General features: G+C 37.3%; 1 protein-coding gene across 4 annotated transcripts in view; it reads right to left on the bottom strand.

Annotated features, from left to right (window-relative positions):
- Positions 1-17,155, bottom strand: part of LOC106876194 (uncharacterized) — a 149,952-nt gene that overhangs the window by 74,081 nt on the left and 58,716 nt on the right. For all 4 annotated transcript variants that reach the window (XM_014924635.3, XM_089357233.1, XM_089357236.1 and 1 more), the window contains one exon: positions 4,989-5,099. In XM_014924635.3, the coding sequence (XP_014780121.1) occupies positions 4,989-5,099 (111 nt within the window). The remainder of the gene's footprint in view (positions 1-4,988; positions 5,100-17,155) is intronic.

The raw sequence follows: 17,155 nt of genomic DNA, 5'->3' as shown, positions 1-17,155 counted from the left end.
CCATGCACCTTCACAGCCATCATATTAGTAGTCACTATATTTGTACTGTACTTGAGTACTGTACTCATAGTTAACATAATGCTCACTAGTATAGTTACAACATCAATTTTCCAGAACAAGCATCAAATTTACTTAAACAAAAAACAGCTACCTGTACAGTAGTATAAATGATACAAGTTTATTCTTTTCTCCTCTTGGCACAAGGCCTGAAATTTTGGGGGAGGGGACCAGTCGGTTAGATTGAGCCCAGTACGTAACTGGTACTTAATTTATCGACCCCAAAAGGATGAAAGGCAAAGTCGACCTTGGCGGAATTTGAACTCAGAACGTAACGGCAGACAAAATACCACTAAGCATTTCGCCCAGTGTGCTAACATTTCTTATTTCTTTATTGCCCACAAGGGGCTAAACATAGAGGGGATAAACAAGGACAGACAAAGGGATTAAGTCAATTACATCAACCCCAGTGCATAACTGGTACTTAATTTATCGACTCCGAAAGGATGAAAGGCAAAGTCAACCTCGGCTGAATTTGAACTCAGAACGTAACGGCAGACGAAATACTGCTAAGCATTTCGTCCGGCATGCTAACGTTTCTGCCAGCTCGCCGCCTTTTGATACAAGTTTATTAATACTGTACTGTTTATTAATACTGTACTGTGCAAGTTACTAGTCTGAGTAAGGCATCAGTAAACTAGTTTGGCAGCTGTGGGAATTTGAAATTCCTGCTCATAAATTAGAGCAGATTATGAAAGGTTCCAGAAAGTCAGTATTGTACTTGTATAGTGTTAACTATACAAATGATCACTCAATTAGTGGTCACCATGGGAATGATGACTACTAGAATAATGGTCACTGTACTTATATAATACATATGTACTATACTTGAAGTTATTAACATAGTGACCATCACTGTTGATCACCATACTAGTGTCACTATACTTGAATACTATTCTTGTAGTTATTAACACAGTGACCACAATATTGTGTCCATTAAAAGAGAGATCACTAGTCTAGTGGTCATTATATTAATGATTACTAGTATAGTGGTCACTGTATGAATAACTACAAATATAGTATTCACTAATATAATAGTCACTTGTCTAGTGACTTTAGTAGTAGCGGTCTGGATATTAAATTTAATCACACCTTGCTGAATCCATTGTGGTCTATCTCTTAGAACATTGTTATATTTTTCTCCGTCAGCATAGAGATTGAGGTAGAAGAGATGATGACCACAATAACGATGATAATAGTAGAAATGGTGATTTATGTATGTACTTATTTTACATCACAACTGGTGACCAATAACATTGTTGGATATAGGTTTTCAATGAGCTAATCATTGGATCGATTACTGGATCTCTGCCAACATAAGTGATAAGGGATTGTCCATACAGTTTCCATCTACTGTCGATTTGGAGTTATAGTAGAAAACAGGTGTAACCTCATATTTGTAGCGAGACAGAGAGTTTTAGCAATTTATCATTTGTGTGTTGTTGGGGGTGATGTACAAATCTGTTCCCTTGGCAAGTGTAGTGATTGTGTCTTTACGCTGTTGAAAGATACTGGGTAGCCATGTCACCATTGAAATACTCTACGACAATGGTTCTCAACCAGGATCCATATGGTCCCTGGGGTCCATATAAGATTTTGTTGAAATTTATCTACAATATATTGGTTATACTTCTACAATATACAAAATATCTTAACCATTTTTTTAATACAATTCCTAATAATATTTAATTCTAAAAATATATGATTTTTTAAACATTAAATGGCTAGGAGTGGGTGTGTGGTAAGTAGCTTGCTTACCAACCACATGGTTCCAGGTTCAGTCCCACTGCGTGGCACCTTGGGCAAGTGTCTTCTACTATAGCCTTGGGCCGACCAAAGCCTTGTGAGTGGATTTGGTAGACGGAAACTGAAAGAAGCCAGTCGTATATATGTATATATATATATATGTATGTGTGTATATGTTGTGTATCTGTGTTTGTCCCCCCAACATCGCTTGACGACCAATGCTGGTGTGTTTACGTCCCCATAACTTAGCGGTTCGGCAAAAAGAGACCAATAGAATAAGTACTAGGCTTACAAAGAATAAGTCCTGGGGTCGATTTGATTTGACTAAAGGCGGTGCTCCAGCATGGCTGCAGTCAAATGACTGAAAACAAGTAAAATAAAAGAAATAAAAGAAAAGGAGGATACATCTGAGTAGAATAGGAATCAAAGAGGCCCATGGGTAAAAAATGGTTGAGAAACACTGCTCTAGGAGATAATACAAGGCGGTATTCAGGTTGCATGTAGACAATTCCAAAGGGAGAAGACTGAAGGACAGTGAAGGGTGTTATTGTCTACATTATAAGGCATTTGGTCTGGCAATTTACTGATTTCTTACATAACCATCAGACCATAGATATAAGGAAGAGGAAATTGGAAATGTTGACAAGTGTGCTTTTTCTCGCCAGTTTAATAACATGTATCAATATACACATGTAATAAATGATATGGTATTTTGGCAGCGTAACAAAATGTAAAATGTAAAAATGAACTTAATAGTCAGATCAATATTTACTACTCTAATATTAACGTCTCAAAAATATAGAAATGTAATTAGGAAATTACAGTTTCAGATCAGACAATACTGGCAATCGATAAATATGGAACTAGCCTCTGGGTTACAATAACTGATATTTATACTGAATTGTTTATAGAACATTCTTTTCATTGGCATTGTTGGTGGTGGCATTGTCAACATCACCGTCATCACTACCATCATCATCGTCATCATTTTTATATCCACTTTCTATAGTGGATATGAGTTAGACAGGTTTCCACAGTCCCAAGTCAGTTGTTATTTAGAAGCCACTGTCCTCATTGTCAAGTAGGGCAACCACATATTAGGGTAATGAATCAGCAGGGTAACGGACAGAAATCATTATCAACATTATTATTTAAGGTTCACTTTTCCATGCTTTCATAGGTTAAACAGAATTCATTGAGGCAGATTTTCTATGGCCAGATGTCTTTTCTGTTGCCAAAATGGCTTGCAGCATTTAGTCATGGTCCTTTACCCTTTATATTCTAAGTTCAAATCTTGTCATGGTCAACTTCACCTTTCAAGTCAATGAAATAAAAACTACTTGAGGACTGAGGTCAGTTTAATCAACTATGTTCCAACCAGTACCAACATGAAAAGCATATTTATACCTTTAGAGCATCAGGAAAATGCTTTGCAGTATTTATTCTAACATTCTACATTCTGAGTTCAAATCCTGCCAAAGTCTACTTTGACTTTCATCCCTCAAGGGTCAATAAAATAATGTACCAGTGAAGTATGGGGTTGATCACATTGACTGACGCCTACATTTCAGAATTACTGGCCTTTGTGTCTAAATTAAAAGCGTCTATTATTATTCAGTCAAATGGCCTGGGTATGCAGATATTTTGAAAATACCTTATGGAGTGATGACCTTGCTCTGCATAGTTATGGGTTGCTCTTTGGCAAGGTACAGCACCAGTCAGTCACCCTGCCACAGATACAGCAAAATCATGGGACTGCAGCATGGCAGATTGTGAAGAGGTAGTGAAAGAACTCAAGTGAGTCAATGGTGCTTCTTACATTGATGCTGAATGGAGGAATCCTAAAAGGTCAATGGTCATGATCACCAAGCTCTATCATGAGAGTTTTGTTGTTGGCACTCCGTCGCTTACAACATCGAGGGTCCCAGTTGATCCGATCAACGGAACAGCGTGCTCGTGAAATTAACGTGCAAGTGGCTGAGCACTCCACAGACACGTGTACCCTTAACGTAGTTCTCGGGGATATTCAGCGTGACACAGTGTGACAAGGCTGACCCTTTGAAATACAGGTACAACAGAAACAGGAAGAAAGAGTGAGAGAAAGTTGTGGTGAAAGAGTACAGCAGGGTTCGCCACCATCCCCTGCCGGAGCCTCGTGGAGCTTTAGGTGTTTTCGCTCAATAAACACTGGGAATCGAAACCGCGATCCTATGACCGCGAGTTTGCTGCTCTAACCACCGGGCCATTGCGCCTCCACATCATGAGAGTAACTGCAATACATCCATAGGGGTGGCATCCACGGTTGTGTAATCAGTTAATGAAAGAGTCACTATAACTCAAGCTCCCAATTCAAATTCATAATAATGGAACTGGATAGCAACAGAGAGTCATAGGAATCTGTAAAACCCTGTCATGAAAGTTTGGTAACCAAGAGTAACGTGAACTGACCAAGCTATATATCAATTTCCACTTATCAGGACCATAGATAAGCCCCTGCAACCTCTGTAGATGCAGGAGGCCTCCACAGTTGAGGGGTCCCATGTTAAGATCAAAGTTCGTAAATGAGTCATCTATTTACTTTGGTTAAGATGTTGAACAAGAATTAAACTATCTATGTTAACTGAAAATTTCAAGAAATAAAATGGTAATACATTGTGCCTGCAAAAGTTGAGTCTGAGGTTGTGTGGAAGATGAATGGAGGCATAACGTCGTCATCCCTAGTGATCACTCTAAACACCATGATGTTGACTGGATGTTTGATTTTTATCACTCCTGGTACATGTCCTCAGATTGCACTGTCCTCAGATTGACACCCAAACACTCTGAAATGTTCGTATTGGAGCTTCCAGCGCAAACGCCAAGCAGTACAGCATGTCGTTTCCAAATTTCTGGCAGAGTGAATTATGTCATGGTGTTGTTTTTCTCACAGAAAGTGCCCAACTAAAACTACTATATTGTGTAATTGACAAAACCAAAAACAAAATGTGCATGCATGAAATTAAAAATATATACCCATTGCACTCTGTATTTATAAAAAATCATAAAATATGAAATAGAAGATTTTCAGCAATAAAATCACAAAAGGATAGAATTTTTAAATAAAAAAAAAATCTATTCAAAATGAAATATTTTCTGGGAAATAATTCGTCTGGGAAGAAGTTAAAGAAAAACTTGATATCAGTTACCTTGTCTTTACAGTCCACATGGACTTTGCCACTGTCCAGAACTTTACATAACTGGTCCAGATTACCTTGCAATGCTGCCAGGTGGAGTTGTTGATCAGATGGGGTTTCTTTCTGTAAGAAGAATAACAAATAACTAAAATTATAAATAAAATTTTTTTAAATATTAAGTATTATATTATTCAATTAATTTATTTGGTACATCCTGGATCATACATACTAAAACATTTGAATAAGTTAGTACATTGCTAGGGAGATGTGAACTATTCACATTTGGAACAAAGCCCTTCTTCGAAGAGAGATAAAGAGACAGACAGATAGACAGAGACAGACAGATAGACAGAGACAGAGAGATGGAGAGAGATAAGAGAGAGAGAGAGGGACAGACAGACAGAGACAAAGAGAGAGAGATGAAAGACGGTCAGACAAAGACAGATAAACAGACAGACAGAGACAGACAAACAGACAGATAGAGACAGAGATGGGAGATGAGAGAGAAACTTAAAATGTTCGTACAGAACTAAGCAAATATTAAAACTGGCTATGTGCATATTTCCTTGTTTCTAACAATGTATAATGCCATGTGAATGTGTCCACTGTCAGAACACTGATGGAAAAAGCTTTTGAGCCCAATATGTAAACATCTTAATTTCCTTAATAATCCCATCATTGGAGTATCACAGAAATGCATACGTATGTATTTTACTTTTTGATAAATACTTGTAGATAAGCTTTTTAGAAAATGATATTGCAGGAAGATTTGTTTCTTTTTTTCTAAAACTCATCATGTGTTACCTAAAAATCCACAACATCACATTGCTGATACATTTGTCATAGGCTCGTCATCCCTATATACAGAAAAAGAAATACAGATAGATATAGAAAATAAAGATAGATGGATGGACAAACAGACAGACAGATATTTATGATAACCATAGGTAATGCTATGAAAGAGTTTATTTTTTTATTGCCTACAAGGGCAGGTGACTAGAATATAAGGCCAATTATTACAAAGAAGGGAACAATCTATTGAATTTACTTATTATATCTATTTTTTTCTTGCCCACAGGGGGCTACACATAGAGGGGATAAATAAGGACAGACAAAGAGATTAAGTCGATTACATCAACCCCAGTGCGTAACTGGTACTTAATTTATCAACCCTGAAAGGATAAAAGGCAAAGTTGACCTCAGCAGAATTTGAACTCAGAATGTAACGGCAGACGAAATACCGCTAGGCATTTTGCCTGGTGTGTTAACGTTTCTGCCAGCTCGCCACTTTTATGAAAGAGTTTCTATTAGGAGAATTAACGGGGCCCCAAAACACTCAAGATATGGTCAGATGAAATGACATTAAGCATTCTATCTAGTGTACTTACAATTCTGCCAGCTTGCCAATCTGTTACATACATATATATTACAAGACGCCTATTTCTGCCCTTCTACTCATACTCTAACCTCTCAACTGGCACAAAGCCACCCTCCTTAACACTACTCCTCGACATCAGCTGAGGAGTCTCATCTTGTAAATTATTTGGTGACCTCACTGCTACTGGTGCCACGTACAAAGCACTCAATACACTCTCCTAAGTGCTGGCACTAGGAAGGGCATCCAGCCATAGAAACCATGCCAATGCAGGCAGTGGAGCTTGGCACAGTCTTCTGACTTGCCAGCTTCTATCAAGCAATGCAACCCATGCCAGCATGGAAAATGGTAAATGATGATGATGATGATGATGATGATGATGATGATGATGATGATGATATATTCATACATACACACACACATACACATGTATTATATATTTATATGTTGCAGAGGTGGGTACTACTTAACAAACAGACATAAAGATATGCACTGACTGACTTCTGACTTGTTTCAATATAGTATTTCAGGAATTAGATGGATGCAGCAAAATAATAAATAAAACAAAACAATTTTCTCACAGACAAACTGGAAATTTACCTGAAATATAACCTTAACAACACGACCTAGTGACAGGTCCTCTACATGGTCATTCAACCTGCTAGAAATAGTAGCTAAATTTCTCTCAAAACACTGATACAATACCATTTTTAAAAAATAAGTTTTTGGATAGTGTATTCTATGATAAACAAAGTCTGAACAGATGGCATGGTCAGGGCTAGAATGACTTTTGATGATGGATGGGCTTAAATCATAACCTGGGAATACTTGCCATTCTAGTAAATGGAGTGGAATGCTAATGCGCATGCCAAAGGGACATAATTCTTTCATCAGTATTTTAACAGCAAATTTTAAAAAATTTTTCTTTAATGAATTTAAACTCAATATAATTCTTAACATAAAATTAAAACATTATGCAATTTGATCTTTTCTTTATAACTCAAAAACATTTAATTACACTGATGAACAGAGTGTGCAGATTAAGTAACACAAAACCAGAGAAAAGTGAAGAAAAAATATTGTATCTATAAATAAAATTAATCTAAATGAAACGAATGAAAAAGTTGTCATTTTGCCAGCAATGCTGTTTAATACTATCATCAAAATTGTTAGAAATATTGTTGAAAGAGTGAAAAAGTGGACAGAAATTGTATAGCTCCATTATTTTTACCTTTATGAAACCATATTGCCACACTAATATTTCAAAACTTCTTCAAAAAACATGAACTCCATAACACCTTGTCTTTCTTATCAAAAAAGCCAGTGTTGGACAAAACTGGCCGAGCAGCAGAGACGATGTTCTATAGTGTTTGTTATATCTCAGTGGCAACAAATTTGTCTTTTACCATTCAGAAGTTGATAAAATAAGTTCACTAGAATCATATAATCAACTATTGCCTGGCCCAATACTTGCGTATTTGCATCAATAGAACCATCATCATCATCATCATTATTATTATTATTATTATTATTATTATTATTATTATTATTATTATTATTATTATTAAGGTAGCAAAAGATGGTAAGCTGTCAGAGTCATTATGATGTCAGACAAAATGCTTGGGGGTATTTCTTTTGGCTTTATATTTCATGCTTGGGGGGGTATTTCTTTTGGCTTTATATTCTGAGTTCAAATGTCCCAAGGTGGACCTTGCCTTTCATTCTTTTGGGGTTCGATAAAATAAGCACCAGTTGAGTACTGAGATTAATGTAATCAACTAACCCCACGTAAAACACCCACCACACTCTCGGAGTGGTTGGCGTTAGGAAGGGCATCCAGCTGTAGAAACTCTGCCAAATCAGATTGGAGCCTGGTGTCGCCTCCTGGTCCACCAGTCCTCAGTCAAATCGTCCAACCCATGCTAGCATGGAAAGCGGACGTTAAATGATGACGATGATGATTATGAGAGTTTCAGTAATGTTTTGTAGTATTTGTTCCAGTTCCTTACATTTTGAGTTATTATTATTATTATTATTATTATTATTATTATTATTAAGTTGGTGAGCTGGCAGAATCGTTAGCATACCAGACAAAATGTCTGGTGCTATTTCATTTGTCTTTTTGTTTTGAGTACAAATTCCACTGGGATCAATTTTGGCTTCCATCTTTTTGGTGTTGATAAAATAAGTGCCAGTTGAGCACTGAGGCCAATGTAACCAACTAGCTCCCTCCCCCAAAATTTCAAGCCTTGTACCTATATACAGTAATCCCTTGCCATACCGCGGTCCACTTACATTAGTTTATTATTTAAGTTTACGTCGATTCCTCTGTGGTGTTCTTTTGCATTTATAATAAAATAAATATACTCTTTTACTTGTTTCAGTCATTTGACTGCAGCCATGCTGGAGCACCGCCTTTAGTCGAATCAAATCGACCCCCAGGACTTATTCTTTGTAAGCCTAGTACTTATTCTATCGGTCTCTATTGCCGAACCGCTAAGTTACGGGGACGTAAACACACCAGCATCGGTTGTCAAGCGATGGTGGGGGGACAAACACAGACACACAAACATATACACACACATACATATATATATATATATATATATACATATATACGACGGACTTCTTTCAGTTTCCGTCTACCAAATCCACTCACAAGGCTTTGGTCGGCTTGAGGCTATAGTAGAAGACACTTGCCTAAGGTGCCACGCAGTGGGACTGAACCCGAGACCATGTGGTTGGTAAGCAAGCTTCTTACCACACAGCCACTTCGCAGATTTTCACATATCATGGGGTGGTCTTGTAACATAACACCCGCGATAGTCGAGGGATTAACGTAATAGAGAGAATTTATTATTACCATTTGTATTATCTTCTCAGCAACAAGCTGGCAGAATTGATAATGTGCCAGAAAAAAATACTTAGTGACATTTTTTTCTGGCTATTTACATTCTAAGTTCAAATCTCAATAAGGTTGACTTTGCCTTCGATCTTTTCAGGGTCAATAGAATAAAATACCAGTTAAGTGCTTCAGTCAATGAATTCAACTTGCTTCCTTCCTTCAATATTTCTGACTTTGTACCAAAAGTAACAAAAAAATATTATCTTTTTTATATTATTAATTATTAATGATATTTAATTTTTATAAATCTCAAATCTGGCAGCAATTTCTCATCAAACTGAATCTATGACCTAGATTTTGAAGCCTAGTTAAGACATGCCTTCTCTAAGATTTCTAGTGCTCTTGAGAAAAACAGAATGTCACCTAGACACCCTCTACCAACCAAAATAACTCTAATCTGCCATGTGTTTGTTGTTAAATAAAAATATTATATCACATTATCTGTTTCGTCAGTGAAGAAAAGAAAAATAATTTTCTTTTAAAATTTTTTCTTTGTCCAATTGTTATATGGCAGGGAGGGCAGAATTGAGATACTGTGATTTTAACACTATTGATATTATATTTTACCGCGCGTGTGTGTGTGTGTGTGTGTGTGCATCTATCTATGTATACCTCTTCTCTCTATACACACTCACACACACACACACATACATGTACACACAAATACACTCTAAGGAAAGAGGCAGGGATGTAGGTAACTCGATTTTACAAGAAAAAACATTGAATTGGAGACTTTTTTTATGTGTTTGTATGCATACATTATATGTGTTACACAATTCACCAATCTATTTTGATAAGATAAACACACAGAAATATGAAGCAGTCTTTATGTTTTTTTGGCTGCTTTTTTTTTTAAACACCCTTCTTTTCATAGCTTCTTTGATTTTTTATTTTTGTTTAGTTGTTGGCTTTGCATAAATTTATCGTGGGAAAACCTAAGATTATGTAGTCATATTTAACAAAAGATATACATATATACACACACACACACACACATACATACATACACACATTCATACATACATCACACCTTCATATATACATATATACATACATCACACCTTCATACATATATATAAATATATATATATATATATATATATATATATATATATATGTACATCTACATACATACATATATATACATACACACATACATACGTACATGCATACATACATACGTATCTTTATATATATATTTACAAATTTACTAAAGTCAACAAATAACAAATGATGAGAACTAATATCTCTGTCATATGCTTTTACTCTTATTTCTTATTTTCTAGAAGAAGAAAAACACTATTTTGTACTTACGCAATACTTCTTTATTGATTATGTTATATTGATTTTCTTTAGTATAGGGTTTGTTTATATAATGATGATGATGATTCAACGAACCCATTGCTCTAATATTATTGACGGTGATGATGACGGTGGTGGTGGTGTTGGTGGTGGTGAGGTTGATGATGCTAATGATGATGGTTTGTAAAATTAACTGAAGGTCACATATCTGAGTACAGATATCATGAAGTATATTGACCTTAATACTTGACAGGTAATTCATTTTGTCACCTGAGATACGAGACAAAAAATAAAGTTAAACTTGAGGGAATTTAAACTCACCATGTGAAGAGACATTACTAAATACCATAACACATGTTGTCCTCTAGTCTACTGATTCTGTTAACTTATCAAGAGATGAGGAGACAGTGTGAAAACCAAGATGACAAGTATCCTGCAATACTCAAACTGCTACCTAAAAGACTGAAAGACATTGAAATTGAGATTCATATCACCAACTTGCAGAGAAGTGAAATCCTGTAATCCGTATGAATTATTAAGAAAGATTCTTCAGATTTGAGGAGACTCCTCCTCCTCATCATCATCATCATCATCGTTTAACGTCCGCATTCCATGCTAGCATGGGTTGGACAATTTGACTGAGGACTGGCGAACCAGATGGCTGCACCAGGCTCCAATCTGATCTGGCAGAGTTTCTACAGCTGGATGCCCTTCCTAACACCAACCACTCCGAGAGTGTAGTGAGTGCTTTTACGTGCCACCGGCACGAGGGCCAGTCTGGTGGTACTGGCAATGGCCATGTTCAAATGGTGTTTTTACGTGCCACCTCCACAGGAGTCAGTCCAGCGGCGCTGACAACAACCTCGCCCGAATGTTTTGTTCACATGTCACTGGCACAAGTGCCAGTAAGGTGACACTGGTAATGATTATGCTCAAATGGTGCTTTTTATGTGCCACCGGCACAGAAGCCAGACTGCTGCTCTGGCAGTGAACTGTCACCAAACCTCAAGACAACATCTCTGTCAACTAATATAGCATATCATCATCATCATCATCATTATCGTCGTTTAACGTCCGCTTTCCATGCTAGCATGGGTTGGACAATTTGACTGAGGACTGGTGAAACCAGATGGCTACACCAGGCTCCAATCTGATTTGGCAGAGTTTCTACAGCTGGATGCCCTTCCTAACGCCAACCACTCCGAGAGTGTAGTGGGTGCTTTTACATGCCACCGGCACAAAGGCCAGTCAGGCGGTACTGGCAACGGCCACGCTCAAAATGGTGTATTTTACATGCCACTCGCACAAGAGCCAGTCCAGGGGCACTGGCAACGATCTTGCTCGAAAGTCCTTACACATGCCGCTGGGCACAGGTGCCATCATGATTTTGCTTTCGCTTGCCCCAACAGGTCTTTGCAAGCTGAGTTTCGTGTCCAATGAAGGAGACGACGTTGGCATGGGTGCCAGTCATCGAATTTAATTCGATTTCGATTTCAAATTCACTTGCCTCAACAGGTCTTCGCAAGTGTAAGGTCTAATGATAATAATAATAATAATAATAATAATAATAATAATAATCATTATCATCATCCCAAGATTAACTTCACCTTTCAAATTTTAGGAGATTGATACAATAACTACCACTTGAACACTGAATGTAAATAATTTCCCTTCTCCCTTCAAAGTTACTGGCCTTATCCAAAAAGTTGAAACCATTATTATCATTATTATTAAATTCAACAGACACATCTTATTGATTACCAAAATTTGTTTCACTATTTCATATTGCTCTAACCAATATGTTTACAAAGGTTTTATGGCACCACAGCCATCCTAACAACCATTATAATTGAGTTATCTGCTTGTATTAAAAAAAGTGAATTTTTCAAATGGGACTACTTCACATACAAGTCTAATGGACATTATTTTTACAAGAATAAACAATAACAAGCAAGGTTTGCAGTTATCAATATGTATAACATTTAGTTATTATTGAGTTCCAAAATCAGTCAATGATTATTTGAAATATATCACAAATCAATAACTATTTACTTCTTTCTCTTTGTATTAAAAGTATCGCATTTAGTAATATTCATGGAAAGAAAAAAAATTCAAAAATCAAAACATAAAAGAAGAGAAAAAAATTCTTAAAGAAGAAGGCTAGATATATCTCAACAGGATGTGTGTGTGTGTGTGTGCACACGTGTATGTGCATGCATGCATGTGTGTGTATGTGCATGTGCATGTGTGTGTGTGTGTGTGTTTGTGTATGTGAATGACATTATTTTATTTCTTCGTGTTAGATGTATTCCATCAAACACAGCGTCTTGCCACCTGTTGCAGGCCTTCGTCAACTGATACTCACAGCTTATATATATTTGTTCACATGTTGCTTTGAGTACTACTGGCAAGATGTAATCCAGTGCAATCTGTTACATAGTCAGATCATCTATGAATAAAGTGGTACTCTTATTAGGTTAGCTTGCAGAGGGCTAAGGTGGCTAGAAACCCAGCAAGAATAAAAACAAGACCTGTCTAAAAGACAGATGAATCCAGTATAGGGTCACAGCTATTGCACAATAGTACAGGGAGATAGAAATCTTCAAGATGGCAACTGAGCCCCACTATAGGACCAGTTTAGGAATGAAGAACCCCTAATTATTGTGAGAAAATTTTGTAGGAGAGAACTAGATAGAACTCCTTATCTCATAATGGGCAAAACCTACCTGTGCTATCCTACAGCATTGTGGGTGGGTCTAAGAAGACAAAGGTAGAGGAACAACAGCAGGACTATAGTAGTCAACTTTAAGTATTTCTGGAAGTTTCTGATAGATTAGAGGAGGTACTGGCTGTCTTGGATCACCCTTGTCACTGGATCTATCTCCTTCACAATGAAAATAATGGTGCAAAGAAATGAGCACCACAAATGCCACTATAAAATTTCATTATATAGATATTGTTTCTTACAACATGAATCATGGATCTTGGACCATGTTAAAAGTACCAGTGCTAGTGTCATGTAAAAAGCACTGGTACTAGTACCACATTAAAAGCACTGGTGATGGTTCCCATAAAGAGCAACCAGTACAACCTGTTAAGTATCTGGCATTAGGAAAGGTATCCAGCTGTAGAAGCCAAGTCAAAAATAGACTATGGAATCCAGTGTGGTACCTGGCTCTGCCAGCTCCTGTTGAGCCATCCAACCCATGCCAACATAGAAAATGGACATTAAATGATGATGATGGTGATGATATGATGCATATCTGCAATGACAAAATACCACAATTTGATGCTTTCTTCACCCATTGCAAGCACATGGTAAATGTAGCATGGGTGATATCAGCCATAATTTTCCAGTCACCCATCCCAAGGAGAGGTGAGCTCTGGTGTTTCAGACAAAGACGTTCTTTGAAGAACTCATATTTCTTCACTACAGCTCATCTCTCTTCATGATACACAAACACATTTTAAATTATGGATTTTAACTGTTATTTTTTGGGGGTTTTTTTGCCATTATTGATTTCTTCAGAAACCATTCTCTCTCTCTCTCTCTCTCATGCTAACCACTGAAAAGTGATTGGTATTAGAAAGGGTTTTTTCATAACACCAGCAATAGTGAAGCTGCTTTTTTCTGTTGCTAACCCTCACCTGTTTCCGAGTAAAGTAATATTTCCCTATGACCAGGTATTATAGTGACACTCATTTACAACTATTATGTGATGTCAGGGCAAGGAACAGTAGCACACATATAAACATGCACACTCACACATACATATGTATACATATACATAGTAAAATCAAATAAACAAACATTAAAAATAACAATAACAAACAACAAGAGAACATGCACATGGGATGTATTAGTTTGACGCTCGGTAAGAAGAGAGAATTTTTGATATTTGGAGCCATAGCTCTTCATCAGAAAGGAAAACAAAAAAGTCCAAAGAGGTAAAAAAAAAAAAAAAAAACCAACAGTATGTGTGTAGTAACATTGCTGAAGCAACCAGAAGTGACACCCAAACTCCTTTTGGACTCAACACAGCCCCCTCCTCTCAGTGACTTTATCCACACACCCTTTTTTGAAAAAAACATGCACACATCACACGCACTTTTACACATGCACACACACACGCACATACACACACATACACACACACACGCACATACACACACATACACACACACCCGCACACATAATACCCACACTTTTGGCTACACCAATGCACCCACACACACTTCTTCTCACCCCTCTACAGCCACACCCACCCATTCTCACACCCTCTTCTGACTACCTCTGACCCACTACTAACCCTCCCATCTAAGCACACATGCAAACACGCACGTACATGCACTGCCACGCCCACCCATTCACACACCTGTCACTATAGCTTCTGATCTCTCAGAGCAACATTAATACACACACACACACACACAGACTACACACACAAACAGAAACACACAATTAATTCCATGCACCACACACACACAGTTACCACCACACACACACACATACACATTTACTGCCACACACACACACACTACCATACATACACACACTACCACATGCTACCACACACACACACACACACACACACACAAGCATGCACATACTGACCATTTTTGCACTCTCCTGTTCCAGAAAACATTTTCTCTTCATTCTTACTTCTGGTCACTTCCTTCAAAAATGTAACTGCACATGAGTGTTGGCAATATTTTTTCCACCTTTGTCTTAGACTTTTCTGTTTCTTCCTGTTTCCGAACAAGAGCTATGCTCAAAACATAAAACTTCTACTCTTTCCTCTCTCTGGGCATCTTATTATTACATTGCTTGTGTCACATCCAAATGTCTGTTTGCTTTTTCTCTTTTTCTCTGTATTTTTTTAATTGACTATATATATATATATATATATATATATATATATATATATATATATATATATATATATACACACACACACACACACATACGACTGTGCTGGTATGGTCATATGTTGCATATGGATGAGGACAGCTGTGTGAAAAAGTGTCACACCCTAGCAGTATAGAGAACCTGTGGAAGAGATAGACCCAGGAAGACCTGGGATGAGGTGGTGAAGCACGACCTTCAAGCGCTGGGCCTCACAGAGGCGATAACAAACAACCAAGACCTTTGGAGGTATGCAGTTCTTGAGAAGACCCGGCAAGCCAAGTGAGACTGTAACCATGGCCTATGCCACTGCAGCATAACTGGCCCATTTAAGAGTACCCTTCAATCACTGGGCAATAAACTGCACTTGCAAAGACCTGTTGAGTTAAGTGAAGCCACTGTCGTGACTGGTGACAGTACCGCCTGATTGGCACCTGTGCCGGTGGCACGTAAAAAGCATCATTCATGTGTGGTTGATGCCAGTGCCGCCTGACTGGCTTGTGTGCTGGTGGCACGTAAAGAGCACCATTCAAGTGTGAATGATGTCACCACCACCTAACTGGCCCTCGTGCCAGTGGCATGTAAAAAGCACTCACTACACAATAAGAGTGGTTGGCATTAGAAAGGGCATCCAAGAGTGGTTGGCATAGAAAGGGCATAGAAACTTTGCCAAATCTGATTGGCGCCTGAAGCAGCCTTCTGGCTTGCCAGCCCTCAGTCAAACCGTCCAACCTATGCCAGAATGGAAAGCAGACGTTAAACAACGATGATGATGATGATACACACAAAAGGTTTCTTTCAGTTTTCATCTACCAAATCCACACTTGCCCAAGGTACCACTCAATAGGAATGAACCTGGAACCATGTGATTGGAAAGTAAACTTGTTACCATACAGCCATTACATACATGCATAGACACACACATACATACATACATACTCACATGGCATATGCAAACTAAAACAACTTGTGTATGCCATGTGAGCACAGCCTTAAGATTGCATGAAGGCACCATGTTATAAAATGATGTCTATGTAAATTTTCATCGCATGAAACTATTAGTAGCTCATAAAAATATATACTGTGTTCATTAAACACTATATATATATATATATATATATATAGTGTGTGTGAGAAAGGGTGTTAGAATGAGTGAATAAATAATTATTGTGGTAGAACAAAGAGCTGAACAAAAGGATGTAAATGATTATTTCAAGTACAAACAAAATATTCTCGACTATTCATGGGTGGATGTGATCATCATTATGTCTATTGGACAGAAAAAATTACATTAAAATGCAATAAGATAAAAACTGTGATCGATAAATTATTGTTATTTCTAGCTTATTTTTATTGATTTTTATTTTTAAACCTATTTTTAAGAAGAAATAATATTTTCCTTTCTTACATAATTGTTATTGTTGCACAGTTGTTATCAGTAGTCTACCAAATTTGACTTGAACTACAGCCTGTCTATAAAGTACTACAGAGTGACATAAAGGTCCAGAAAAATCTAGTTTCTAATCTAGTTTATAACTACATTTTACACTCAGTGATATGTAATGTTTAGTTGTTGGTGTTGTTATTTAACCTCTGATCAGCTGTGATCCAACATTATGCATTGATTAAAGACATAATACCTATAACCATCTTGACTTTCAGTTTCAGATTAAGTGTGTCTAAAACTACAT

This window comes from Octopus bimaculoides, chromosome 9 (genome assembly GCF_046866305.1).
Source record: "Octopus bimaculoides isolate indiv1 chromosome 9, ASM4686630v1, whole genome shotgun sequence".
Classification (NCBI taxonomy): domain Eukaryota; kingdom Metazoa; phylum Mollusca; class Cephalopoda; order Octopoda; family Octopodidae; genus Octopus; species Octopus bimaculoides.
The sequence above is the reverse complement of the archived record's forward strand: the minus strand, read 5'-3'. Positions and strand labels throughout refer to the sequence as shown.